General features: G+C 39.4%; 2 protein-coding genes across 2 annotated transcripts in view; one reads left to right on the top strand and one right to left on the bottom strand.

Moving 5' to 3' along the window:
• The window catches only part of FBXL13 (F-box and leucine rich repeat protein 13), a 64,308-nt gene extending 56,790 nt beyond the window's left edge, over positions 1-7,518 (top strand). Inside the window, 1 exon segment of the mRNA XM_074540204.1 lies at positions 6,244-7,518. Within this exon segment, the coding sequence (XP_074396305.1) occupies positions 6,244-6,397 (154 nt within the window). The 3' untranslated portion in view covers positions 6,398-7,518.
• Positions 7,519-8,516: 998 nt separating this feature from the next.
• The window catches only part of FAM185A (family with sequence similarity 185 member A), a 36,824-nt gene continuing 17,732 nt past the window's right edge, over positions 8,517-27,608 (bottom strand). Inside the window, exons 5-8 of the mRNA XM_074538837.1 lie at positions 26,258-26,299; positions 20,779-20,874; positions 18,394-18,528; positions 8,517-9,301 (exon numbers count right to left, since the gene is read on the bottom strand). Of these exons, the coding sequence (XP_074394938.1) occupies positions 9,186-9,301; positions 18,394-18,528; positions 20,779-20,874; positions 26,258-26,299 (389 nt within the window). The 3' untranslated portion in view covers positions 8,517-9,185. The remainder of the gene's footprint in view (positions 9,302-18,393; positions 18,529-20,778; positions 20,875-26,257; positions 26,300-27,608) is intronic.

Genomic DNA, 27,608 nt, shown 5'->3' with positions numbered 1-27,608 from the left:
GTTGTTCCTGTGACACAGACTGCATTTAGGGGGAAGCAGTGGCTCAAAACCAGGAGGGTTCATTCGTGAGGACCCCCCGGCCCCAGGGGGTTGGAAAAATATGGGGGGGACAGATGTCCCAAAGCAGAGACTGTGCCTTTTTGGAGTGAGACAAGGCATCCTTGAAAGACAACCCTAAAAGCAGCTCTGGCCATGCACAGTGGTGAGAGCACTGGGCATGGAAGGAAGATGTCACAAGCGGCAAAAGGACTTTTTCCGGGCGGTGCCGAAGTGACAGAGAAGCACACGAGGTTTCAGTGTGTTTCCAGGAGAAGCCTATGGAACCAGAAGGACTCCTTTCCTCTTCATGAACTGCAGTTTGAGTATACTAAAGTGTGGGGCCAAGGCTGGGCAGTTGATGATTTGGGAGAATGTATCGGATTGGGAAAGTCAGGTAGTGAGGAGGAGGAAAGTGGTTTTTTTGTAAGGTTTTCAATTCTTTTTTTCTTTTTCCTTATGGTCTTTCCCTATTTTCCTGTAGTTTAGGTAATAAAGTGTTCTTTATGTTTAAGTTGGAGCCTGTTTTGCTTATTCCTGGTCACATCTCACAGCAGACACCAGGGTGAGGGCATTTTCATGGGGGGCACTGGCTCTGTGCCAGGCTCAAACCATGACAATACAGAAAGTGCTTTGAAGGATTGGTAGGCAACAGTAGTAATTGAAAAAAAACCAACTCAGATTCATTTAATCTCTTCATAATTTTATGATTTACAGTTTTTCTCATCTTAAGCCTCAAGGGTTTTTCTTTTATCCTCAGATTACTGTTGTTGACTTGTTTATTCTGTGACTTCATATCTCTGTTTAGAGCAGCAACAGTGTCAGCCCTTTCTGATTCTGCCTGCTGATCCATCCTCCTGTAGAAGTGAGATGAAATGGGAACAGAAACTTGTGCAAATTCCAAGTTGTGCTGGGTGAGCCATCACCAAGGAGCTGACATGACTTCTCAGAAACCCATTTGCATTATTCTGACCTGGGATGAACCCAAGATTTTGCCTCTGCCTAAGAGTCCCATGTGCAATGGGTTCTCCAAAGGTCTTGATTAAACTCTTCTGACCCAGCCAAGGAATTTCCCAACCAGTTATTTTTACTCTGAAGATAACCCTGGAGAGTTACACATCTTTGCAAAACAAAAAGGCAACCATGAGACACGTCTCCACCCAGTGTTATCTTTGCCCTTTTTGTGATGTTCAGAATTAGGTAAACTTTGCCAACTTTATTTTCTTGAGTCTCCTTTTCTGGACAGTGGATGTTTTTTTTCCTTGCCAGCCTCAGTCTCTAACCCTTCACACCACATATTCAGTGATAGGAAACTCCTGTCCTGCACCATCTGAGTCTGGGACAACACCTGCTAGGTGGACTGATATGCAGAATAATGCAGTCCCAAGCATTTTTAACTTGTTCTTTCCAACAAGTCCAAAGAAATCCCACTCTAGACTTTGCCAGGCCACAGAATATACTGGGAATGACATTCAGAAGATAAAAGTGAGTTCACAGTGAGATTCTGATATGTTCCACATCCTGCACGTTTCCCAGTTTAGGAAAATCTTTTTTTTTTTTAATTGCAGTTCAAGGTCAATATGGCAATGATGATAAAAATTTTATCTTCTGCCAATAACTACATCAAAAGCACAGTAAAATATGGCATGATTCTAGAGTTAGTTATCTTGCAGTAGCTTTTCAGCAACATCAACGGCAATGACAGTATTGTCACTGTCACATATTTCTATAAAACTATGTGTTTCTTTCACAACCTGTATGTTTTTAGTAATGAATGACAAGCAACAGATTGTCAAAAAAATGAAATCAAGCCTTAATTCTCCATTTTCAGCTAACTCTTAAAACCATATTCAGCTTCTTAGATTTTCACAGAAGGTAAAGGCTGGTTTCAGGTGTAAGTTATGTTCAGAGGGTGTGAAACTGACATTGTAGAGAAATTTCATTCTCTGTTTAAGGAGATGGAAGAGGTCGTATGTAAAAATTACATTCATCTGGAGAATTAAACATGCTAGTGGCTTAGGTTCTAAATAAGCAATAGAAGAAATATGATTTTAGTTTAAAGTTGCCTTAAAATATCTGTGGCATAAAATACTACTTCATTGTTCCAAAGGAATTCCCCATTATTTATTGTTAAACACTAACCCGTCCTAGCAGACATTTCTTAATAGACTAAACCTTGCAAGTATTGACTCATATCTCTTGTATTGTGCACATTGTTTTTCTTTTTTTATTTTTACTGTTTTGATAGATTAAAATAGAAAACATGTGGAGCTACAAAGTTCTCCAAGTTTCAGTCCAAAGCAGCTTCATAGGAAACAGTTATGGGCCTTCAATTGATCATTCTTTCCAGAAAAAGGTAGATTTTGAGATTACATTTGCCAACATACTGCCCTGCTTCCAGGTTTAATAAATGTTAGAAGGAAGAAAAGGTTTGTGGCCTGGTATCCTGCTGCATATTTCTGTATCCAGAGGCTAATGGCCTTTCAGTTAATCCAGTTTCTAAATGGCAGAAAGAATCATGGATAATCTAATGTGGAAGTACATGGTGCTGGTACAATTGATTTCTTCTGCTAAAGGAAAAACAACCTAACTCTCTGCTTTCTAAAATGTAGGAAAAGGTGGTGTCAGCTTGATTTGCTTAAGACTACTCCTTAAGACTACAGGAAATAACATACTGGCATCTTTAGAGAAACACTTCTGTTCCCTGTAAAACGTTCTGTGTTAACATTTCTAGATGCAAAATGAGAAAGGAAACACGTCATTGACAGAGAAGCCAGCTAGGCTTGTAATTTCCCCAAACTACATCTCATCTGTAACAGTTTGGTTCCCTAAAAAGATCTCCTTAAATTACTCCTTAAAAATTAGGTGCTTCCTTCTTTCTTGTCTGCACTAACATAAAACTGGTTACATTTCTCCTAAACTCATGACTACATTATTAACAAACTCATCAACAAGTCCTCTTACAATTTTTGCCTTTTAAACAAAAATTACATTAGGTCTTAATAGTTACAATACATTTAACATTTGGAGAAGACTTTCATTTTTGTTTGGTTTTGTTGTTGTGTTTCCTAATGGCTGCTGTTGATTAGAAAGGACATTGCAAGAACTCACAGAATTTCTTAGGTTTTATCCAAATATGCAAACAAACATGGAACTGGAAATGAAGACCTCCTACACACAATTTGGTAAAAGACCAACAGCAATTATTCCTAAGTCTTCTGTTAAACAAGAAACAGAAATACAGTACTGTCTTCACACTGACTGTAATTCTCTCTTTGGAAGTGACACAGAGGCTCCTGGAGTGCCATGTTTCAGCCACTGAATGCATATGAACTGGATGCCATAAAATGATAAAACTACTGGACCTCAGAATACTTCAGGTCCTATGTACTCTTACCACATTTTGTAACCTGGAGCATGCCTGCAGAATGCTTCCTGCTTTTCCCATTAGCTCCCTGCCTCCACTTGCTTAATTTCTCCTGTATTGGCACTATAAACATTTCTCCCATGTTTGAGATTTTATTTTCTATTACTTTTTACTGATGATTGGTTTCTGTAACCTTAGCTCAAGAAGTGTTTTTTCAAAATCTCTGCTTTTTATTATGATGGACCCAGTCAAACAGGAACAGGGTCCCCAGAGCAGTGGTCACAGCCCCAGCCTGACAGAGTCCAAGTGTTTGGACAATGCTCTCAGGCACATGGGGTGACTCCTGGGAATGGTGCTGTGCAGGGCTGGGAGTTGGACTTGATGATCCTGGTTGGCTCCTTCCAACTCAGCACATTCTGCGATTCTGAAAAATTGCTGAAATGTGGAATGGCTCAGGATTCAGACCATGTTGCAGAACTGTATTTCCCAGTTACCCCCTTCAGTAAAATGGATTCAAACTTTGGGTAAGGATTCAATTAGGTATTCCAGTGCTGCTCAAGCCCTATGTTTGAGCCAGTTCTTTTGTCTGACTTATACCAAGAGACAGCTGTTTTGCCAAAGATAACGGTAATTATTGGCTGAAATACTTTTATTCATCAATTGGCTCATTTAAGACAGTAAATAAATAAATAAATAAAATAATCAGGCTCTGTCATAGTACAGTATATCTTAAATAAACAATCTTTTTACCATGTGTTGGTGATTAATGAATGGCTGTTTCTGGCAAACCACTCAACTGTAGCTCCAGGCATGGGACATCATAACTTTCCAAAAAAGTAGTAACAGCTCCCCTTATACATGCTTCAGACAGCCACTATACATTGCAGTTTCCATGAAAAACAGGAATTTGGACTTGGATGAGTTGATTTTTTATAGGTCAGAGCTTATAGCTTATATAAATTGTGCACACATTCCTCAATGGCACAGGCCTCCCTAATATAAAAACAGATGCAGCCTTGTGTTCATGTGGTTCATAGAGTGTGTCAGTGTTGGACATTTTATAAAAAAAATATCCTGCAGTGGTTGCAAACAAACCCTTCTTGCTTCACTAATTCTGTCCCTTTTCCACTCCTGCCCACTTCCCTTTCCTGCTGTAGTGGTGCAGGCATCACAGCTGGGCACATCTGCCCCTTGTAACCACCTCCGGCATTTCCACTTTGGGAACCAAACACAAAAACACTGTAGCAGCATTACTGACAGATCACAGAGCACTTCAATTTGGATTTTTTTCCAGTATTGTCTGGATGCTGTATATTATATTTTTCCAGAACTTGGGAGTTGGCCAGCAGGGAGAAAGACTGCTTTGCTGTGGCTGTGCCACACCAGCTCAGGCTGAATCTCCTGGAGGGGATGGAGCTGCAGAGCTGGCTCTTCCCCAGGAGCCCTGGAATATTCAGCACAGTGGGAGGCTGGGCAGGAGGGTGCTCTGCTCAGCAGGACCAGGCTGGCAGCCAGCTCACACAAGGCATGGAAAGAAAGAGACATTCACAGCACTGCAAGTGGTGGGTTCTGTTTCTTCAGCTTGGGAAGGCCCTGAAAATTGCTGGATTGACACTGCCAAAAAAGAAGGGAGAGGTGCTCTTCTTTTGAGTCTCTCACTCAGGAGGCCTGATTTTCTCAAATTTTGATCTAGTTTATTAGTTTTGTGTTCTAATTCTGCAAAAGAGCAGTGGCCACAAAATGTTGAAGCGGATCTGAGGGGTCATGGGTAGGTTTGGGCATCACAGACAACTCTCTTCTGGTTCAGCTCTCACAGAAGCTGCAAAACAGAACAGCCTTGGGGCAGGTCCAGAGCCAGCAAATGCAGGTAACCACAAGGCTCCTGTAGCACTGCCTGTTGTGTACTCAATTCTATTTCTGAAACAATACATGCTAAAGGAGGTGGGTGACAGAAGATACCTACAATAGAGAGGCTGCCCAAAATCAAGCAGAAGGTGAATGAGGAAAGGGTAAAATACTTGGAGGTGCCGCAGACACTGGTTCATATAGAAAAACAGAGGGACCTGCACAGTTACTACAGCCTTCCTATAGAGCCATGAGAAAACAGCTTGGAGATGCTGTAATACCCTCAGGTGTAACTGGTTTATTTGTCTTGTTTGGTTTTATATTTTCTTCCAAAGAGTGTTATTATTCCAGTGGCATCACTCTGACATCACTCAGATCTGTGTTCAGGCAGATGCTGACACACTAGAGCAAGTGTGGATGAACCCATCAAGACCACTGAAGTGCTGGAGCATGTAACCTGTGAAGAACCTTCAGAGAATTGCTTTGCTACATCCCAGGAGAAGACTCAAGATGGAGGAGACCTTATTGCTGTCTCTAACTCTCATCAGAGCACAGAGAAGACAGAGTCAGACCAGTGTCAAAGGTGCACTGATAGGACAAATGGCATATGGAAAATTCTGATTACATTCTGATTACAAGGAAACTTTAACTTTTTAACCAGGAAGCTGGCCAAACTCTTGAAGAGGATCCCAAAGTCTGTGCAACCTTCACCCCCAAAGGTATTCAGACCTCATCTGGCAAAGCCATGACTCACCTGGTCTAGCTGGATACACTTAAAGCAACAGCAGGTTAAAACACTCTCCAGAGGCCTCTTCCAACATAATTCATTCTGTGACTCTGTGACCTAACCAATTATCTTCTGGTTTACTTTCCTCAACACCCTTATAATATTGATAGTTTTAGCTAAAGCAAGGAACTTCTCATTAAACTGCTTTTAATGTTCTTTGTAAAAACAACCTCTGAAAAATTTTGTCATTATTAAACTTTTGTTGAAGACAAGCTACTTTGAAATACACAGCTGAACTGGAGAAACAGGAACACAATGATGCTGACCATCCTTCCTGGCTCAGATATGACTGGGATGATAACATAATCACCTTCACCAAAACATGCAGATCAGAGCCTGAAAAAACAAATTCTTCAAAATGAAAAATGAAGAAATTGTGCAGCATCTCTACAGTTTAAGGGTTTTTCTCTAGAGCATGAAAAGACCACTGTGTTATTTTTTCTTAAAACTAATCACACTTTAATAAAAGGCCATTTGTTGCATTAGTAAGGAAGCATAGCAAATCTTTCTCACAGGAGTATGAATGCCTTCAAGCAAGACAGCTGCACTCAGACAGCACTGCTAACTCTCAGATGTTGATTCAAGCTGTCTTCATCTTTCAATAATGAAAGTTTTTGTAGTCCCGTGCAGAGTAAGCAAGGAATAAATCTGCATGTGTTGGAGGATTTGTTTGCCATGAAGGTCCTCTCCAGGACATAAGCACTCTGACTCCCCAGAGAACTTCACACTTGGTGTGGTTGGTACCCATCAAGTGCAGCCTTCTTGAGGAGTGGAAGCAGTGAGTAGGCAGTGATTCTTTAATACCCATGCATTTAGGCACAGTTCTCCACTTCTCAACAGTCACTTGTGCACCCACAGCCCTCATTCTCATAAAAGCCTCTTGGGCTGAGTCCAGCTCTCTAAACAACCTCATGTTTGTGTCTGCAGGTCTGAACTGTAGGCTGGCTGGCAGCTGAGAGAGCAGGAGAACCAAATTAAAGGGAGCACAGATGAAAAAAGTGTTAGGAGTATAAATTTGCTCCACTTACAAGAATGTCTTCTCATCAAATGGATAAAAAAAGATATATGGGCTCACAAGGGATTTGCCATTCAAACTCTAATTGCTGATAACCTACTAATCTTCCCTTGTCTAGAGATAAATACAGTTTCACCTTATTAGAGCAGAACAAGACATTGTTCAATGCCTTTGGGGAAACTCATAAGGAAGGATTTGTCCTCCTTCAACTCATTCTTGACCTTTATATTAACATTCTAGCTAGTCTCAACATGTTTTAGCTTGGAATGAATATAATCAGTAGCTTTAGCGGTAGCACAGTTTTTCTGCTGGCTGATTTAAACTTCTTTAAGCAAGTAACTAACAAGTCTGATGTTTAATTCCTGCTAGATTTAGAAAATCTATGAATTCAAAGTCTGAGTTTGCTTTCTTTTGAAAATGGAATAAATAACATGTTTTCTTACTATGTTCTCCCTTAAATGGCTGATGCAGCAGTCTCAAAAACCACAACCTTAATCTCAGAGGCTGACAGGCTTTGTATTTCAGGTGAATAATGGGACCATTAAACGGATTCAATCTTTTGAAATACCTACTAGACTGTTTTCATGTGGTGTGAATTTTGAGGTGCTTTTTTCACTTTGGCTGCAGCAGGACATAGAAAACATTAGTTTCAAATATTTTTCTGGGTATCAAAGACCATTATAATTTATTAATTTTGTAACTTTAAAAAGTATAATAATAACTCATATCTAGTAATATTGTAATGCCTTTAGTAATACTATTAGAAATGTTTTATATATTACTGTTTATATTAAAAATACATATAATTTGTCATATGCATTAGTGCCCACCTCATCCCAACAAGCAGTACACACAACAATAAACAGGAAGGGGAGTTTTTAACCACCCTGAATTATAGTAGGTATGCTTCCCTTGACTCTTGAAGTCCATTAGCCAGAGGCAATTATATCTCCTGGGGAATCCTGTGGCAAAAGAAGTTAATTTCATAATGTTCCATTATGACCCAAGGAACATACACATATTTACAAAACTTAAAGCCTGAGCTGGCACTCTGAATTCTCTCTTGCTCCTCACCATCCCCTGAGCTGGCAGGGATTCTGACATTTCAGCTCAAAACACAAATTTCACTACTGCTTTTATAAGGTGCCATAGAGATGCATGGAAAGGCTTTTAAAAGCCCCATTTACTTTACTGTGTGCTTGTTTTACAGAAACACAGAACCCTCCACAAAAATCAGACCTGCCCTTGTGCAGGTTCACAGCTCCCCTCACCTCCCTCTCTGCCTCCCAGGAGCTCTGCAGGACAGGGCCCTCCCTCACTGCAGAGAGAGCAAACAGTGAGATTCCAGCTCTCAGGCACAAAGGCAACATTTCCCTCCCAGGGCAGCTTCTCCTTAGGGGAATGCTCAGGTGGACTCTCCCCTAAGCCCAGTTGGAGGAGTGCTCCTCCTTGAAATCAGGCAGATCCATGGTACTTTTGTTTATTTAAAAGCTTTTCTTTGCAGGTGAGCAGTGGTAGACAGAGCTGGAGTTCTTCTATCCACAAACCAGAGGTTCAGGATGACACAGAGCAAGTTCTGCCATTTCACAGAAGTATTTTTACACAGAGAGTACCCATCAGCCAGGCAGAAACTGCTCAGGGTTCAAACACCAAATGAGAAGACCACATAAGAACCACACTGAAAGTGATTTTTTCCTGTCCATGATACAATTTGGTTGAAGAAAATTCTCTGCATTTTGCATAAACCAGCAGAATTTCCACAGTATTGGGACATTTAATTTAAAAGTACAACAGAGCTTGCAAAGCATGGCATCTTGGAAGTGTTGAAAATGCTTTTTTACATTTTTAAAAAACAACAAACTTCTGTTTGAGAGCTATCAGCTTTTAAACTGATAGGGTAAGTGGGTCAAATTATAGGAATTCTGAATATGTAAGATCATCCTGTTCCTAAAAGGCACTAAAAGTAAACCAGACTGTTTAGCACCAGCACTGTCACAGGCAAATCTTGGGTTAAAATTCTCTCATTTTTAATAGTTTCTCTTTTATATTAAGAATATTCATCCACAACTTTTCATAATTTTACAGAAATGTTCCTTTGTAGTTTCTTGATTTAATCTCTTTGGCCTATTTCACCTTTAAGAACTCTTCAGCTTGACAGACTGGATCCAGCTTTGGCTTTTAAGACACACTTTGCCATTTTGTGTGTCAGCCTTAATCCATTTGTCTGTTTCATCCCTTTGATTCATGTGACCTGGAAAAGAGAGTTGTCTTAGTTTAATTTGACACACAGTAAACATATCATCTTCACATTGTCATTTTTTTACAAGCTCCCTGGAAGCACTTAGAGCACTTTTATTTGGTAGAATTTGTGTACTTTTAGCAGAAGCATTTCCTTCTTGATACATTTTTTGTAACATTAATCTACTTTCCCATAATACATCTTTACAATAGAGTAAAGATGGTTTTATTATATAGTACTGCACTTTTTTATTCTAAGCTAAGAAATGTGTTATGGTGGGTTGACCCTGCTTGGATGTCAGGTCCCTACCAAAGCCACTCTACCATTCTTCTCAAATGAACAGGCCAGAGAAAATGTAACAAGAAGCTCATGGATCAAGATAAGGACAGGGAGAGTTCAATCAGCAGTTACTGTCACAGGGAAAACAGACTTGACATGGGGAAAAATTAATTTTATTTATTACAAATCAGCTCAGAGAAGGGTAATAAAAAATAAAGTCAAATCTTAAAAACATATCCCACTCACCCCTCCCTTTTTTCCAGGCTTAATTGCATTGCTGATTTCTCTACTTCCTCCCCACCAGAGGCACAGAGGGATGGAGAATGGGGGTTTTGGTCAGGTCACACATCCTCTCTGCCACTCCTTCCTCTGCAGAAAGAGAGCTCCTGATGCTCTGCCCCTGCTCTGCCATGGAGCCCTCCCCAAGCTGCAGGTGGATATCTGCACCCCTGCAGACCGCAGGGGCTGCACCAGGGGAATCTCTGCTCTGGCAGCTGGAGTACCCCCTGCCCCTGCTTCTGCTCTGGCCTCCACATCAGCAGGGCTGTTTCTCTCACATATTTCACTCCTTTCTCCAGCTGCTGTAGGGTTTTTCCTCTTTAACTCCTCTTACTCATCATCACTGATGGGTTCAGCCCTGGTCAGTGGTGGATCCATCCTGGAGCAGGCTGGTGCTGGCTCTGTAGGGCACTGGGGAAGCTTCTGGCAGCTTCTCACAGAAGCCACCCCTAGAGCCCTCCCAGCAACCTTGCCACACAGACCCTACATGTGCTGCTTTTCTCTGGGATAGGGTTATTTTTTTAATAGCAGCTGAGATTAACCATGTTTTAGATTTCTGCTGAAAACAGTGTTGACAATATATAAAATTTCTTATTTCTGAGTGGCCCTTTCAGAGCATCAAAACCTTTTCTTCTTCTAATATTGCCCTGCCAGTGAGGAGGCTGGGGGTGCACCATAAGCTGGGAGGGGACAGAGCCAGGACAGCTGACCCCAAATGACCAAAGGGACATTCTGAACTGCATGGTGGCACGTTCTGTATCACAGCTGGCAGGAGGAGGAGCAGGGGACACTCAGTGATGGCCTTTGTCTGACCCAGTACATGAGACACAGTCCTGCTTTCCTGGGGATGGCTGAACACGTGCTTGCCCTGGGAAGCAGTGAAAGAATCCCTCATTTTGCTTGGCTTGTGTTCACTGCTTTTGCTTTATCTATCAAACTGTCTTAATCTCAAAATCTCTCTCTATCCCAACCATGACTTTTCTCACTTTTACTTTTCTGCTTTTCTCCCCCATCCCACTGTGGGGAGTGAGTGGCAGCCTGGTGCTCAATAGCCAGTTCTGGTTAAACCATGGCTCTACATGAGATACTGATCTGGCTAAGTAATTTCAAAGATTTTAAGAGCCATGGTAAGACCTGATTGTCCAGATGCCTGGACATTTTGCAAGTATTACTGTTTCTTTATGATAATGGCCTAAAAAACCCCCGAGGTATCTGTCTTACAGGTTTCACATAAACTGTACTCACAGGCATGCTCTGAAAAGCTCACTAACAAAGAAGAGAGTTCAACTCAGTGTCATTTTATAATCAAAAACCTGAGAGCCAGACAGAATAAATGATCTTCCAAATTTATACAAAAGATTTGTGTCCATATTGGGAATTAAACTGTGATCTTAAAAGTACCAAATCAGTGCCTTTATCACAAGATCAACCTTCACTTTGGTTTATCTTTACAAAATATCATTTATTATTACTTTGGTGTTCATTTAATTGTGTGAATTCTAAGTTGAGAATAATTTGAGCCTGTAATAGCAAGAGGGATGGCAGGGAAGCAGATTCTGAGCCAATTTTGCAAACATGCTCTGCTCTGACCTGTAACACAGCTGAAATTAAATTCTGGCCACAGCAAAAACAGTGGCAAAACTCCAAGTGACATCACTGCACTGGTTTCCACAACTCAGGCCTGTGCGCCAGAACTTTTCAATAGCATTTCAGAGCTTTAGCAGCTCTAAGAGGGATTCATTTGAGTTTATGGGCCAAACCCACAGCAATTCACAACAGGCTGAGGTGTGGTTTGGAAGTACAGAGTTCTCAGAAGAGTCCAACAATGCCAGAGTCACTTGAGTGTCCCTTGTTATCAGACTACAACATGCCTTCAGGTGTCTCCATGGGGATGTCTCAATACAATTTCTGCACTCCTCATTGCTCCAGACAGCAGCAGTCTCAAGCACACTCAGTGTCAGTGTCATTCCTACAGTAAAGCAGAACCCACAGACCTCTACTCATCATCTAACTGCAGACTGAAATCTGTGATGAATCACCAAGTTGGACAAATGTGTTGTATATGGAATCCATTAAAATCTGAAAGTTCAGTTCCTCAAAGCTTTCCTGAAACACTGATTTTCAATAGTACTGTATCAGAGAGTACAGAACAAAAACTAAAACAGAATCTTTTAAGCATAGATAGCACTTGAAACATTTCATCAGTCTGTTTTTTAAGGAAACAGCCTCCAGGTGACAAGAAATCAAACCAACAAAGAAGTATAAAGGAAAATTTCAGCTGATCCTTTAACAGAGATGTAGAACACTGAAATACAGCTTTTTCTCCTAGGGAGAAATAAATGCAGGGCAGAGATATTTCCAGAAAGTGCATATTGGAGTGCTTGGTCCCAGCTCCTCTCTCTCATGTTTTTGTGACTATGGCTTGTACTCCTGTACAAGAAACAAACACTGAAACACAGAATCAGTGCTGTAACTGGTTTCATGCACTGCTTACACCTTGGCAAGAAAGTTAAAGCAGAGTTTAGGGAACACAGGAACAAATTTACAAGAGCCATTTTAAAGCTGAGTTTCTGTATGAGCTCTGTTTCTCATTTTGGTTTTGCCATGTGAATGTAGAAAAAAGTTTTGTTCCTTATACTCCTGGAAATTTGCCTGTGAGGCAAATATTAAGGCTATTAAGCCCATCACTAGTAGGAGGTTCAAAGTTATTTCCTATATTTGAATTAATTTATGTATGAGGCACTAATCAAGCAACAAGGTTTAGCTGGACCTTTTGATGACTGCTTGGGTCTTAACTGTACTCACTGCTTGTACTCTGGATACCATGAGAACATGAGTGGATTTTGAGGAATACTTTATTAGCTTGATTAAATCACAAAAGCAAACAGCCTCCTGAACTGAGAATGATGGGGGGGAATTAATTACAAAACCTACCAGGCACGACAGCAGCATGAGTTCAGGGGAAGAGAGATACACTATTATGCTGTGTATACCTTTCAATTTAAAGCCCAGGAAATAGGTTGTGGTGTTTAAAGGAATGTAACACCTTGGCAAAACTTCAGAGTCAAGCACTGACTGTTTATTTACTTGCCTTCCTGGAGATTGGAGAAGTTGAGAGCTCTATTTTCATATCACAAAACACAAGAAGAGGATCATATTTTAAGTGTTGTTCATTGGTAGTGTTAGGACTGTGGTATACATCAAAAGGTTGTGAACAGCTTGAGTTGAATGCAAGCTGAAACCAATAAAAATCTGTAGGATAGCATCTCATCTAATGTGTTTAATAAAAGTTGGATGAACTTTCTATTTGACTTGAAGGAATGTAATCTTTTCCAGATACAACCTGGGTCTTTGTTTATTTTTTTTAAGATATTGCTTAAGGATCAAGGCTTCACAGAGGGCAGTGTGTAGAGGGACATTATAAAACAAAGCTCTTCCCACTCAATTTTAGTGGCCAAGAGTCAATAAAAACTGCTTCTAAGAAAGAAGGAAAGTTCTGAAGTGCCTTGAGAACAGACTAAACAGGGGGGGCATGACAGCACATAGTGTTACTCCTGGGACTGAACTGCAATGCTGACTGCAACAAACCCAAGACAGCTGCACAGTGGGAGCACTTGTGCAGCTGGTAAGCTTCAGATAAAACCTGAAGTTTCAGCAGACTGACATAATACAAGCTCTTTCACTTATTTCCCTTTTAAAGGCAAGTTGCTTGTCTCATGTTATTCACTGCCCCTTCAGCTGTGTTTGTATTCAACCCTTGAACTCCAGACAGTTAAAACACAGACATTACCTTGGAGTAAGCAATACAGAATTTCTCACCATGAACACTCTTATCCCCATCCATCCATAAAGCTTTGAGCAGGGTACAAGAGACTGATGCAGTCAGTCCCCTCTGGCACCCTGGCCTTAAAGCAATCCTAAAGGAAGGCCACAGCATTCCATAGGCTGCTCTCCCAGCACTCCTGTGTGAGGGACCACTGAGGGAGCAGTGAGAAGTAATTTTCCTGATGGCAGGAAACATCTGGCTAGATCCTCTTTGCTCCAGCAGGGAACATCAGGCAGATGTGAAAGCTGTAATAATTCAGTGCATGCCTGAGAGAATTATTGTTGTAAGGAGAAAGGCGCTTCTCACCACAACCTATGGGGAGAACCAGGCAGGACGAGAAGACCTGAAGCATGTAAGTAAGAGAAACCTGAAACATCAGAGATAGGACAGAAGTGTCAATGTCCATCTTTTCAAAGGAATCTGGTAATTACAGACAGGCTGACTCTCCAGAGGCACAGGAAGAGGAAGGCCAGCTAAGAAGTTCTGCAGTATTAAAAGAATAACTGGATACTCAATCAACCCAGAAGGTAGAGGCAATGTGAAAATTTTCACAGGGGAAAAGGAGTTACAGGAGTCAATGGGGGATTTCCTCTGCATGAGTTCTATACACATCTGAGGGAAGGCATAAATTAACATAGGAGATTTCTATTACCTGCATGGCCACCAGGAGCATGGCTAAGAGAACACTGCTCTCAGGTGGCTCAGCAAAGCTCTTGTGCTGCAGCCAGGATGGGATTAGTATCAAAACCTAGAAGTCCTGTTAACTGCTGCAATTGTTGTCATGCTGACAACAACTGGGAGCAAGCATGCCTCCACTTGGGAAAACCAAAACTCCCAAAGCATATGCTCTTTGTATAAGGACAAAAAACCACAGAGCCAGCTGAGAAGATAAAAACAGCGAGACACAGTAACAACAAATATCCACAGCCTCTGAGGAGCACCTGGGACATGGTGGGACATTTACCATGGAAACTCACAGAGCTGCTGCAAACCAGATGAATTGCCTGCAAAGTTAAAAGATTCCTCAGCACCAAGCAGATGGCATCAGGTGAAAGGTTGCCACTGGATATGAACCTGGCACTAGAACTGGGGCAGGGATGGAGAAACATCCAAAATCAGGTGAATCCCTGGCATCACTCAGAGATGAGATTTACATGGTTTATTTTCCAGACAATTAGGTTTGGAAATTGACACCATTTGCTACAAGGATTCAAATAGAGTCCCTGAAGGACTGCAAGACTTTTTCCAGCAAGTTCACAGTGGTCAACACACAAGTTGGCAACCAAAGTGGCTGAAGTGTGTCCAATGGCTGCATTTCATTCAGTCCCCATCCACCCACATGCCTGATAACCTTCCTTTGTTACTGTGGGGTGGGTGGGAGCAGATGGTCACATCAACCTGAGACAAGAGACACCAGGGCTGAAGCCTTTCCTGAGCACTGAATTTAGTCTGAGATGCTCACCTGGTCTTCACAACCTGCAGCACTGACAGTCCTACTGCCCCCCAGACAAGTGCTACAAGCAAGTTTATCTTGCTATTTAGTTAAGTTTCCTTTATATAAGGTCAAGTTATAACTTCTAGTCCTACTGCCAGTTGACAAAACAATTTATCTCTTTATTTCTCTGTAGCAACTTCTTACATACTAGAAGAATGCATCTCCCCTTCCCTTTGTTTTCTCTTTTGAGACAAAACCAGAACTTTTCATTCTCTTGTTAATCATGATTTCAGGACTCTGATCACATGTTCTCCTTGAGACTCTACAGTTTCAAAGCACAGTACTCAAAACTGGACACATTCCAGCTAAGTATTACTAATGCCATGTAAAGCCAAAGGATTATTTTGAGTTTTACAGAACAATCATGTTAACATGCTGTTTGTTTTCAATGGTGTAACACTATTGTTTCCTGATATTATTTAAATATTGCTCCTCTCAGAACTACACAGGTAATTGCTTCTACCTTTGTACTTAGAACTTAACTTATTGGAAAGTGGCCTAAAAAGCATATAAATCAAAATTATATGAACTTTAACCTTGACTTTCAGCATGTTTCAAGTCTTTTGACATAACAGTCTTCTAAGTTAATTTTCTGTTTAAATATTTAACACTTTTTAGCCTCTTATTCTTTCTCTTACCACATGTAGTACCTACAGCTAATTACCTCCACAGGCATAAGATTTAAGAACACACACACACCTGGAGACAGGGAGCAGGCAGACATTGAGCAGGAAGGGCTTCTCTTCTTGCCAGGGCAAAGAAAGAACACCTTGACATGATTATAATCAGAAATTACTGGAATTACTCAAGCACTCTAAAGGCAGCCAAACACTTCCACTGATGGAAGCTGGACCAGTGCTGAGCATCAACTCTGTTTTTGTGACATTTCATTATAGCATACATACTGCTTCCAAGACTGCCAATGGAAACAGATGTAATTTGCCCTTGCAAATTACTTCAAAGAATGAAAACTCCCTGTCACTGCTCTCCAGTTCCCTCCCTTTCTCAGCAAGTGTCTCCATTTTGCAGGAAAGTCCCTTCTTTTCCTAAAAGAGCAAACCCATTTTCCCACTCCCATCCTCTGTCTCTGGAGCACTCACTGCAGACTTCCATCATCCTGCTTTCACTAAATCCCACTCTGTTCCTTGGCGGGCTGGCCAAGCCTGGATGGGAGTGCTGGTGGGGCTGTGGTGCACTGACTGCCCTCAGTGTGGAACTGGGGGTGATGGTGCACATGAGAACTGCTCTCAAGCAGCAGGGAAGGATTTCCTAGAGCAGAAAAGTGCAGGAATATCTGCATGTTTAACCAAGTCACAGAACTCTGCCCTGTCTTCCCCCTGGACAGCCTTCTCTCTAACACATGCACATACTCCCAGAGGCAAGCAAAGCTTCCTAAAAGGTCACAGTGCCTGTGTTATTCACATGAGAACTCGATTTTCTGAAAAATCATCTGGTTTTAAACTAATCTTTGAACTCAAAAGCATAAAACTCCTAACCTGCCATGCTCTTGTGACACAGTTTTTAACCACTTGGCAAAGCCTCTCTTCACTCTCTACTCTACATTTCTTCAGCCACAACAGCAGGACAGCTATGGACCTTGTACCTGAAACTTCAACAGTGAATCATACCCCAGGATACAGAAATTGTATTAAATGATTTTCAATTATTTGAAAATCTACTTGTACAATAAAATTACCAAATATTACCTTTAGGAAGAAGCAATTGTTGATAGTGAGGGGACAAGTGCAGAAAGAATACATCATAAGGTAAAAAGAAATAGAAGGAGGAAGTATTTCCCTTTTTATGTAATGCTGTAACTTCTTTAAACAACTGATAAGCATTGGCCTAATGCTGTTGCCTCTGCAGAATTCTTGATGATTTCTATGCTTTTGGGACATGTATATTTGAGAGTTAACTAATCAGAGTTTCTGCTTTTGGCCTCAAGTGCCAAGATGATTTCCATACAGAACAGTGGTTGAAAAATTGCATCTGCTCCAGTGATGACTGTCCCACACAAACACTGACTGGGTTGTGAAACCAGAGAAGTCATTCAGCTGGGGATATTTGAAACACCATCCTTATCTTTAATGTTGCCAAAGTAGCAGATGATTGATTGGCTGGTGGTCCTCATTCACTGAGAAGTCTTGTTTTACTGCTGAGGTGATTTATTACACCAAATCATGCTAGAATCTGGGGTCCTTCCACAGACTTCTACCCTGACAACCTCTAATTATGGTTTTTGTAGAAACTGCATTTAATAACCACTACTAAATTTAAGTGCTAGTTACTGTTCCTAGGCAGAAAGAGATATATAAGCAGGCTACATACTAAAATTATGTAATTATAATTCCAGTGTTTTCCTGACTTTGAGATTCCCATTTTACATGGAGAGGAAAAGAGGTTTTGTGCATATTTTCTTAGGTTTAAAACTCCAAGCCTTACCCCATCTGCTGTCACAGCAGGTCACATTGACATAACACATTCAAACAGAGCTGGAGCCCTCAGACACACTCAGTTAATGTTTTCTCTAGAGCAAACTGTGGAATTGGTAAAAGCAACAGCCTTAACTTCTAGATAAGTGGGGGAGAGAAATACACACCCTGACAGTGAATTGTGCAACTGTTTTCTGAAGCAGGAAACAGCAAGACCTGGGATTCAATTTTAATTGCCTTACAAGAATAGTTCCAGTAATTGCAGGTACCTTTCCATGTACTCTCTGCCTCTATTCCTCCAGCTCCAGCTTCTTCTGCTCTTCTCATCTCCCACCCATCATTTCTCAGCCTATCTTGCACTACATACTATTTATTAATATGCCATTACCCCTTTTATTTCCCCTGCTTTGACTCAGAAACAGACAAATTTTTTAAATTATTATATTTTGAATATAATAGATTGCTTAGGAAAGTCTATGTGAGTTTCTAAGCCAACAAAGCAATGGGTCAAATTCAGCCCTGAATTATCTCCCACAAATTCACTGGACTAACACTAAGGAGGAATTTGGCTCTAAGGCTTTTCTTAGAAGTTGATTACATTCACAAGTCATTTACCAAATAAAATTTTAACATCATCCAGTAACATGGGGAGTAGAACAGCACAAGCAAACATCTGAAAGTGAAGCAGATTAAACAAGCAGCTGCCAAGGGCAATAAACTAATAAAGAAATGTAGATGCCTTTGACTTAGGCCAGACAGACATTTATTGGAAGCCAAGATTAGTAAGCCTTACCACTTAGAGTTACATGATCATCTTTGGAGGCACTCTGTGTTTCTTTTAACTGGATCTCTGAGCTCACATCCACTTTTCTTCCAGACAGCTCTAAATAGGCTTTGAGAGATGCAGGTACCTTGACTGTAATTGAACCTGGTATAAAATGAAGTGCAAGCTAGTTAGTTTAACCCTGAGATCAAAGCATGAAATAGTCCATTATTTCATTAACTCCAATCAAATCATCATTTGGTTGTGCTTGGTTGGGTTTTTTTTTAAAGTCTTCAGAAACAGTAACCTCTTGTTTGTGGTCACTGAAAGGATAAATGAAGGTATCTTCATTTATCATAAACAGAGTATGTCATATATAGAAAATGGCATCACAGCATTTCCTTCACAGACATGAAAATAAATAGTTTGGTAGAGGATGTTATTACAGGAATGATCAAAGGAAGCAAATATAATAGAGCTCACTAAGTTCATCTTCTAGTTGTATATTCATATTCCAGAGCAAGGACAGGGCAGACTTGACAAATAACCCAGTCACTGCATGGCACATGATGAAAGGATTGCTCCTCTGGAAGGATGAGGGGCTGCTCACTCACTGTGAACACTGGCAATTGTCTTTGCTTTACTGCTCAGGGCCAGCTGTTCACACCTCCAACAGATGCAGTCTCAAAACTGACTTACCAGTTTAGACTGCGCATCACTAAAATGTAAACTAGTAGCACAATCGCAGCTTTGGTGGCCTGAATAATTCTACTTTGAGATTAAAACCAGAAATTCTGACTTCTGCTGCCCCTAAATTTCTATGCATCAGACCAAAGGCAGACACTGGGCCCCCAACCTGGCCACATTAGTCATCTTTGGAATAACTCAGTCACAAAGTCTGAGAGCTCTCTCCTACATATTAGATCAAAAACATGAGAAATACAGAATATGCTTCCTTTTTATGTGTTCCTTAGTTTTTGCTCAATTTCAACATTTACTTTAGAAAAACATAAAACAGTTTCTTGACATCCATCCCAGAAGCTTCAGCAGAACATGGTAAGGATAACAGCAAAGAAGCACCAGAAAGCAACCCTGGCTGAGCAATTTACACACAGCAGAATCACTTGCCTGTGACAGCTCTGATGAACAAATAACTTCCAGTATAATTTAGGCCTGCATTTTGCTGGATACACAAAAGCCTTAGAATAGGAAAGGGAAAAGGTCTTCATCTTTGGGTCCTCTTTGGAGAGTTGCTCAGTGATGACTCACAAAACCCAGCACACATGCAGCTCATTTAGCACAAGTGGGACATTTTCTACACTGCAGCTGTCGGCAGTTACTCTGAATTTACAGGGTAAACAGAGCTTCAACTTTGCCTTTACTAAACTGTGCTGCCAGAAGAGATGTTAGAAAATAGTTTGAAAATAACATTAATTAGCTTTTATTGAATATATTTCTCTTTTCTTCTAGCTCAAAGAGACATTAACTTAGCAAAATAAGTGATACTAAAGGTAACCAAGAAATTATATAAACTTCTTTGCAATAATGATGCCAAAATAGATGTACAGAAAGATGCACAAATTATTTCAATTCACTGACATCATGAGTCCCATTTTGAGTAACTGTTAGGTTTTAACAGGGCACAGGCTTGGTTTCACAGGAGACAGAAGTGGACCAAACCACCTGAAGTGTCTGACATGACATTAAAGTCAAGTATAAAAATGCTGTGGTGTGTTTTGGATTTTGTTTGTTTGCATTTTGGGTTTGTGTTTTTTTGTTTTTTTTTTTTATTTTATTTTTTCAAACTAGGATTAACAAGATGCATTCAGGGCTCTGTAATTTACAGTATCATATCTTCAGAATGGCAAAACTGAATTAATTCAGCAAAGCAGATATGAATTCAACTTTATGTGTGAGCTTTTAACTATGAAGAGGAATTTAAGTGAGTAAGCAGGAGAGAAAATTAGGAAAATGGTAATGTAAAGCTCTCCCATCTTTGCTTTTCTGCCTTCAAATTTTCCTAGTACGACACTTCAGTGAGAAAGCAAGAAAAATAAATGTAAGTGTGTCAGTGATCACTGCACATACAGCATCATGGAGAAAACTGTGCTCAAGGCAAAGGAACACTGTAATCCTAGTCAGCTCTGCAGAATTCTGCTGGGCATATTGCCAGAAAAAAAAAATTGAAAAACACAAACACATTTAATCCATCTTAGTATTCTTGTCCCTGACAAGAGCTTATTGTATTTTAAGTATTTATAGACATCTTCCAATAATGATGCCAAAAAAAAGGGAAATAACCAATAATCACGAACTATTTTTTACAGACAGATAAAAACCCCCAAAGCAAACCCTTATCTCCTTTTCTTTTACATCAAAATCTGCTAGAAAAAATATTTGATTTAGTTTGCTAACCTTTCTGGGATTTCAGATCCACTTTTCTTAATTGACTGACATAAACATCTATTGTCCCATGATATGTAGAAGCTTTTAGACTTCCATCTGATGAATCTAAAAAACAAAAGAAAAGAATTTGTGTATCATTCACTCTTTTAAAGTAAACATTTGCCAGGATATTTCTTTATACCTCAAACTGATTTTTATCAATTATTTTGTGTTTAGGAATAATAATTATATTTATTAATATTCATAATAATTTACAGATTATACACAATAATTTACATAATATACATATGCAAAATAATTTACAGACTGTCAGCCTTCACTTAGGATTTTTCAGAAACCTGTTATTCTATCTCCCCACTCCAGGACTGGGGCACACACTGCTCCTCAGGCTGTGGCTCTGCTGTTGTTCTACATTACAAGGGCCCAACTACAGTGCACATCTTCCTACAGCAATGTCTTTATCTTTGTGTGAAAATCAAGCATGAAACTTGAATACTAATATCTCTTTTAGCTTCCAAAAGAGTTCATTTGCTCAGACCCTGTGCAGGGAGAACTTTACCCAGGAAAGCTACCCCATGCAGTAACCAAGCAGGTGAGCACGGCAATATCTTGTTACACAGAAAAACTGAACACAGGCTGATTTGTAAAGTCTGATTCACTACATCTGCGTTATCAACAATTGTTTAATATGTCCAGGAAAACAACATTATTTGTTCTGTACCTTGGAATAGAGAGGACTAAATTTTCTTTTAAACCTTATTAGCAGAAATTTATGATCATACAACTTTGCAAAGAAGCATTTTTACAAACAGAAAGCCTTTAAGAAGCTTTAAGTGTATACTTGAGTAGTCTTTATTTGCAATGTACTCCAATTCTAAACACATAGACTTGCACAATATTAAGTGAAGTCCCAAAGAGTTCAACTATTTTCAAACTACTGAGTTCAAACTACTGAACAAGTTTATACCTAATAAGAATTGCAAAGAAATTATTTAAAAAAAAATCTAGAGGAGCATAAAAAAATTACCTTGGTACACGAGCAAAAGGCAGTTACTGAGAGGTATTTTTAGAGACAATGCTAGAAATTAAAGTATTGGCAAGAAATCCTGAGACACTGATGGACACTGCTTTCTGAATATGTATAAAAAAAATCCAACAGTCAAACTATTAAGAGTAGCTACAAAAAAAAAAAAACAACTTGAATGAAACTTCCCATTTTAAAAAGTAAAAGCTTGAATGAGGGAATTAACTTAATTATCAAGGATGTCTCATATTAACCTTTTATACTTGCCATACAGTTTTAGCTCTAAGTAAACTCATCTGGAGCTTTTCTGATCCCAGGTTTCAAGCACAGATGCCAAAGATCAGTGCATTGCTTACAACAGCAAAAACACAGAAAAGAATCTTGATCCCACAGCTAAAGCTGATTTCTTTGGAGGGGAAAGTAATCAAAAGAACCCAGCTAATCCATACTTAGCTGAGAAACTGAGAAGGGCTTTGGCTAAAAAGAAAACATAAAGAACTGGATGTGAATGCTTCTGCCATTTCAAGACTGTACTAAAGAAAGTCTGTTCAAAATCTGAAAAAAGCAAATTAACTCTTCATTAACAATGAAGAGTTTTGCTTGTCTAAGTGAAAATGAAATATTGATTTTAAATGGTCATTTTTTAAAAGGTTGTTCATAATAGTTGAAAAGGTAAAGTCATTAGAAGTGGAAAATTTGACATGCATCAACCTTTTTAATGCCCTTTTTTATCAGTGATCACTAGAAGTTTTCATGCAAAGGTTGTTTTTGCAGAGATTCCCCATCAAATTTAGTAACAGCCAATTACCAACTCCACATAACCTTGACAGAGATTTTGCTGGCAACAGATACAGGAAACATCCAGCCTTTGACTCTTCTGCTTTAAACAGAACCTAGAATAAGTGCCTTTATCTATTCTAGGAGGGAAGAGTCTCCAGTGACAGAAGAGCAGCTCTCTCCAGGGAGAACAGCTACAAACAGGCCACATTCCACCAGCTGATGGTGCTCCAACAACACTGATCCCCTGAAGCCTTTCTCTTCCTACTTCTCAAATGCAAAAGCAGCTCCTGGGGGATTCTTCCCAGTGGGAAGATAACTTGTGTGAATCTGCAAGACTGAACAAAGTGTTTTTCCTAGATCTTCAATTAATAAATATTAAAATAAAAAGAATTCTTGTTTTGTTAGAGATTGGATGGTGTTGGCAGAAGGCATCAACACGAATAAAGGATGCAGGAGGGGGGCAGGAGGGACAGACTCACCAAGGCACAGATTTACCAGAAAAGTCAAAAACAACCTGGAGAGAAATGGAACACTTTTCCATTGAGGAACACTGTTTTGGGAGGATGACTTGCCAGATTTTGACTCCCAGAGCACCTCACTAATACAAAGTTTCCTATGGCTGAAGAAACTTCAGCAGAGTTTCAAAACCACCAAAAGCTTGGCAGCACTACCCAAACACTAAACCTGACGCTACAGTACTGCACAGCAAACAACTGTTAAGCTTTGACCTATGCAAGTATCCATGAAATATATTTCATGGAAACAACTGAATATGATTTATGTAACAAATGTTACAGATATGATATTAAATACAAGTGTGTAGATACAATTAAGAATACCAAGAAACATAAATAGTTCATCACTTCTGCAAAGTCCATAAAGATCCTGTTTCAAGTTTGTGTCTCTAACTCTTAACAAATAAAGGGGAATAAAAGGAAAATTATTAAAAAAAAAAGATAAGGCACAACAGAGTGCACAAATAAATAAAGATTCCAAAAATGAAAAATTACCCTATACTAAGAAGCATAGGCTGATAGCATAAAATACAAATAGCAATGGAGACAATACATATTTTATGGTTATGACAGATCAAACCTAAGGCAATTTATTTTCCAATATAAACCCAGTGCTAGCTGATATGAATGTGAATAACTGAAGGTAAAAATAAGGAAAAAATGTATAGTTGAATTTGAGTTTGCTAAGGACCAACAGGGAAAAAGTTTTCTCCAGGTTATTCAAGGGGGAGAACAAGGACAAAGCCTTTTACTGGAAATAGAACAGATGGTCAGCCTTGTGCAGCTTTAGCTATTTAAGAATTTACTGGTACTAGAGAAGAAAGATTAAATAAAAGGGCACAGTGAAGCAAGATGTCCTTGGAAGGACAAAAGTCTGTTAAGTTTTATGGAAATAAATAGAGCTTGAAGAACAAAACCTAAGTCACATAACTTGAGAAAGACTGCACAAAAAGAACAGTGAAAGGCCTACAAAGGTAACATTTAGCATCACTTTATCAGCCTAGCACTAAAGAAAGGATTAAACACAAGTGATCTTTACTTCAATCTAAGCAAAAACATTCTTGTCCTAATAACACCTAAAGACTGACCTTGTTTATGGTAAAATCAGTGACAAAAATCAATCTCTATAGGAACAAAAAGTATCTATCATTATTTGATTATAGACTGGAGGAAGCATGAAATTCCAAGGTATCTGAAGTGTGATGAAGGTTGAATTCCTGCTCAGCTATCTATCTAGTATTTCTTATTGATAGAAAACTGGCAAAAATTCTTGGTTTAGTTCATTGTTCTAAAACTGTCATATGAAAAGTATTATAAGAAACTGAAATGTATTCACTAAATAGACTTCATTATTATTATTAAGAATTCACTAAATTGCACACAAAACTGAAAAATCTTTAGCAGTCCTGACCATACTCACCATGGGACCTGGCAGAACAAATGATGCAACACACAAAGCAAAGAAATCTCTCAAGGAAACAATTCCTTTCCTAACTAAACTATCCAGGCTATCCTTTTACCTATTCATGATCTATTTTCTATCCCAATATTCAATTATATCCATTGGGTGTAAAGGCCACAGTCTGTTTTAGATAAATTACTCTGCTCCAAAAAAGCCCAAACAACCAATCCACCTGGCTTGCCTGCTTTGGAGAAAAGGAATTTGGGGGTGAGCTCACTGCTCTCTGCACCTTCCTGGGGAGGGGAAGGGCACAAGGAGGTGCTGAGCTTTTCTCCCTGGTGCCCAGTGAAACCTTGCATGGGAATGGTTCTTTTTTAGGAAGGACTGTTTTACAGAGAGAGTGGTCAAACACTGGAGCAGGGCTCCCAGAGAGGCTGCTGCCCCAAGCCTGTCAGAGTTCAAGAGCCCCCAAACAAGACACTCCAACTCTTGTTGGACTGGATGGTCACTGTGGGACCCTTCCAACTGAAATAAGGCACAAGGCCTTCAGCAAACTGGTTGAGTAGGAGGTGTTCTCACATTTTAAGAGTTGAAAGTCTGAATCTTCAAAGTGTTTTACCTTTAGAAAAACCCATAAAAATACCAGGGATGTTCAGCGCTCTTTAGGAAAAGATGAAGTCTATCTAGTGCTGTCAGAATTGAAGTCTGAAAAATAAAGTTTCTTCAACAGTAAGAGTGTCCCAGTGCTTAAAAGCTGAACCTGGTTAGTTAAGGAAAATAATCATCATCTGTTGATGGAAAAAGCTATCTCCTATATTAAGAAACCTTTATTTAAACACTCTTCATACCTTATGAGTTTATTTAAGAGAAGGAAAAACAGCCCAGCAAGTTGAATTTAATTCTGTGGTTTAATGACTAACTCATAAGAATGTGTCTTGCATTCATTTTCCAGGAATGCTAATACAGAGCTCTTAGAAACACAAGAAGAGTTGTTAACAGTCCCTGAACACATCCTAGAGATGGTCCCTGAAACATGCTTAGTGAGTGACTACAGTTAAAATCTTCAAGATCAGGGCCTGAGGAAGTCTTTCTACATTCAAAAGATACAAAATGTTATACAAAGCTCAGTGTTACTTCAATTTCCTGCCATATCAATAATTAGAATTTGAGTTTCTCACTTTGGTGTTTGTGTGCTATAAAAAGCACTGATATAAGGTACACCATAACTAATAGCTCTGAGTTATCCTGTCATATAAATTCCCAGGTTCCCAATAAAAGGTTTATGAGCTGTTTTCATTTCTGAAAGGAAAACTATTGGCATAAGAGTTTCAAACACTGAAATTATCACAAGCCTTCCCATCACCTCCCCAAATAAGTAATACATCAATGATTAGCTTCCTGATATAAAAATTAAACATAGCTAATCACTGATAGCAATAAATATAAGAGAGAACTACAGTAAGGGCACAACTGCATTTGATGTAGACTTAAGCATTTTCTTGTGTCTTTTTATCCCATTTATATCTAAAAGATGACAGCTAGACTCAGCCTCACTTGTGCAAAGTCCAGGGAGATCATGTCCCTTGCCCAACCACAAAAGGCTGACTTTGGAAAGGGTCTTATTCAGCCACACTTATCAGGGCTACTCCTGAAAATGAGGCAAAAACATCTGTGTGAAATCACCTCCTCTTCACTTCCCCTGTGAATATTTAGCCTTTAGAAAGGAGAAGGGAAGAGCAAAAGACACAGAGAGAAGGCAGAACCTACCTACTGTGATACTCCCTCTTTTCGTCTGAAGGTTGGTATTACCTATAATGAAAAGGGGAAACATGTTAAAAACATATTATCAAAACATATTATTTATTAATTTTTTATCTTGTTGCTTTACAAACAGAAGTCTCAACACATGCGGGTAATAATTAATTGATTTCAAACAAGAAAAACATTGAGTGAATTCAAAGATACCACCTGGATGTGAGGGAGAAAAAAATGTAGAGAGGTATGTGCAAGGCTAATGCACAATATTGCCTCAGTTTACTTTGGGCAATTTTTTGTTAATTGCTGTGATGCCTGCAACAGCATTAGAGATTATTTAAGTTCAATTGCATGAATGACATAAACAGTTCCTATTTTCCTATTTTATATACCTATACCCCATGTCTGCTGGAGGGAATCTTGTGTGTTATCTGCAAAGGCAACTTCCTGGACCCAATGAACATTTCCTACTCCCTCCAAACTTATTCTTTTGTAAGAGTACACAAACTCTTGTTTTCTAAGAGTTTTGTGCATGACAACCCCTTATGAACATTTCCATTGACTTCAGTTGTAGTATGTTGGACAAAGTGGAGAACATCAAACAAAGTGTGTAAGGCACAAAATGTAGAATGGTCTTCTACTGAACTTGCATCACTTTAAACAGGCACAAGTGTTCCAGCCTTGAAATTTCAAAATACTTGTTCTGCCCTTTCACCTACAACATCAAGAAAATCTGGAAGGACAACAGATGTACCTCCTAACAGAAGAGACATCTACCCTACTAACAGTCTAACTAAATTGTACAAACTTCTCCATTTCCATGCATAAATGTGTCACAGAAAATGCTCTAAATTAAAAACTAAACCACACCATGTCATCCCTGCCATTCTCTCATCCTCCCAAGAGAAAGGCAGAATGAAGACTGATCACAGAAATTGAGTGCAGTTTAGCAACACACAGTAGCCATAATTTTCAGATTTTCAGAAGAGGTTTTAAAAATTGCAGATGGATTAAGCTCTACCCTATCTTGTGTAATTACACAGTAGTAAACAGCCATTAGGGCAGAGCGCATTCCACTGTATATGACCTGTATTTTTCTTAGTGGTTCATGGGCTGAAAGCTAGAAAAGCAGCCTATCATCAACAGTCTTAAATTCATCTTTTCAAGCACATACTGTACAAAATACTTTGGAGTTCTAAAAATCAGAGCAGAAACAAAAGCAGTTTTCAATGACCTTGAAAGATGTTTGGCTTCACTCTTTGCTGTTTTTTAAAATCCATGCTATAATTATCCCATCCTTTCCCTCATTTTATCATGGCTGGCACTTAGTTTGGTACAACCTACAAAAAGACCCAGGGTTTTG

This window comes from Zonotrichia albicollis, chromosome 4 (assembly GCF_047830755.1).
Source record: "Zonotrichia albicollis isolate bZonAlb1 chromosome 4, bZonAlb1.hap1, whole genome shotgun sequence".
NCBI lineage: Eukaryota > Metazoa > Chordata > Aves > Passeriformes > Passerellidae > Zonotrichia > Zonotrichia albicollis.
This window is presented reverse-complemented; position numbering and strand designations above follow the sequence as displayed.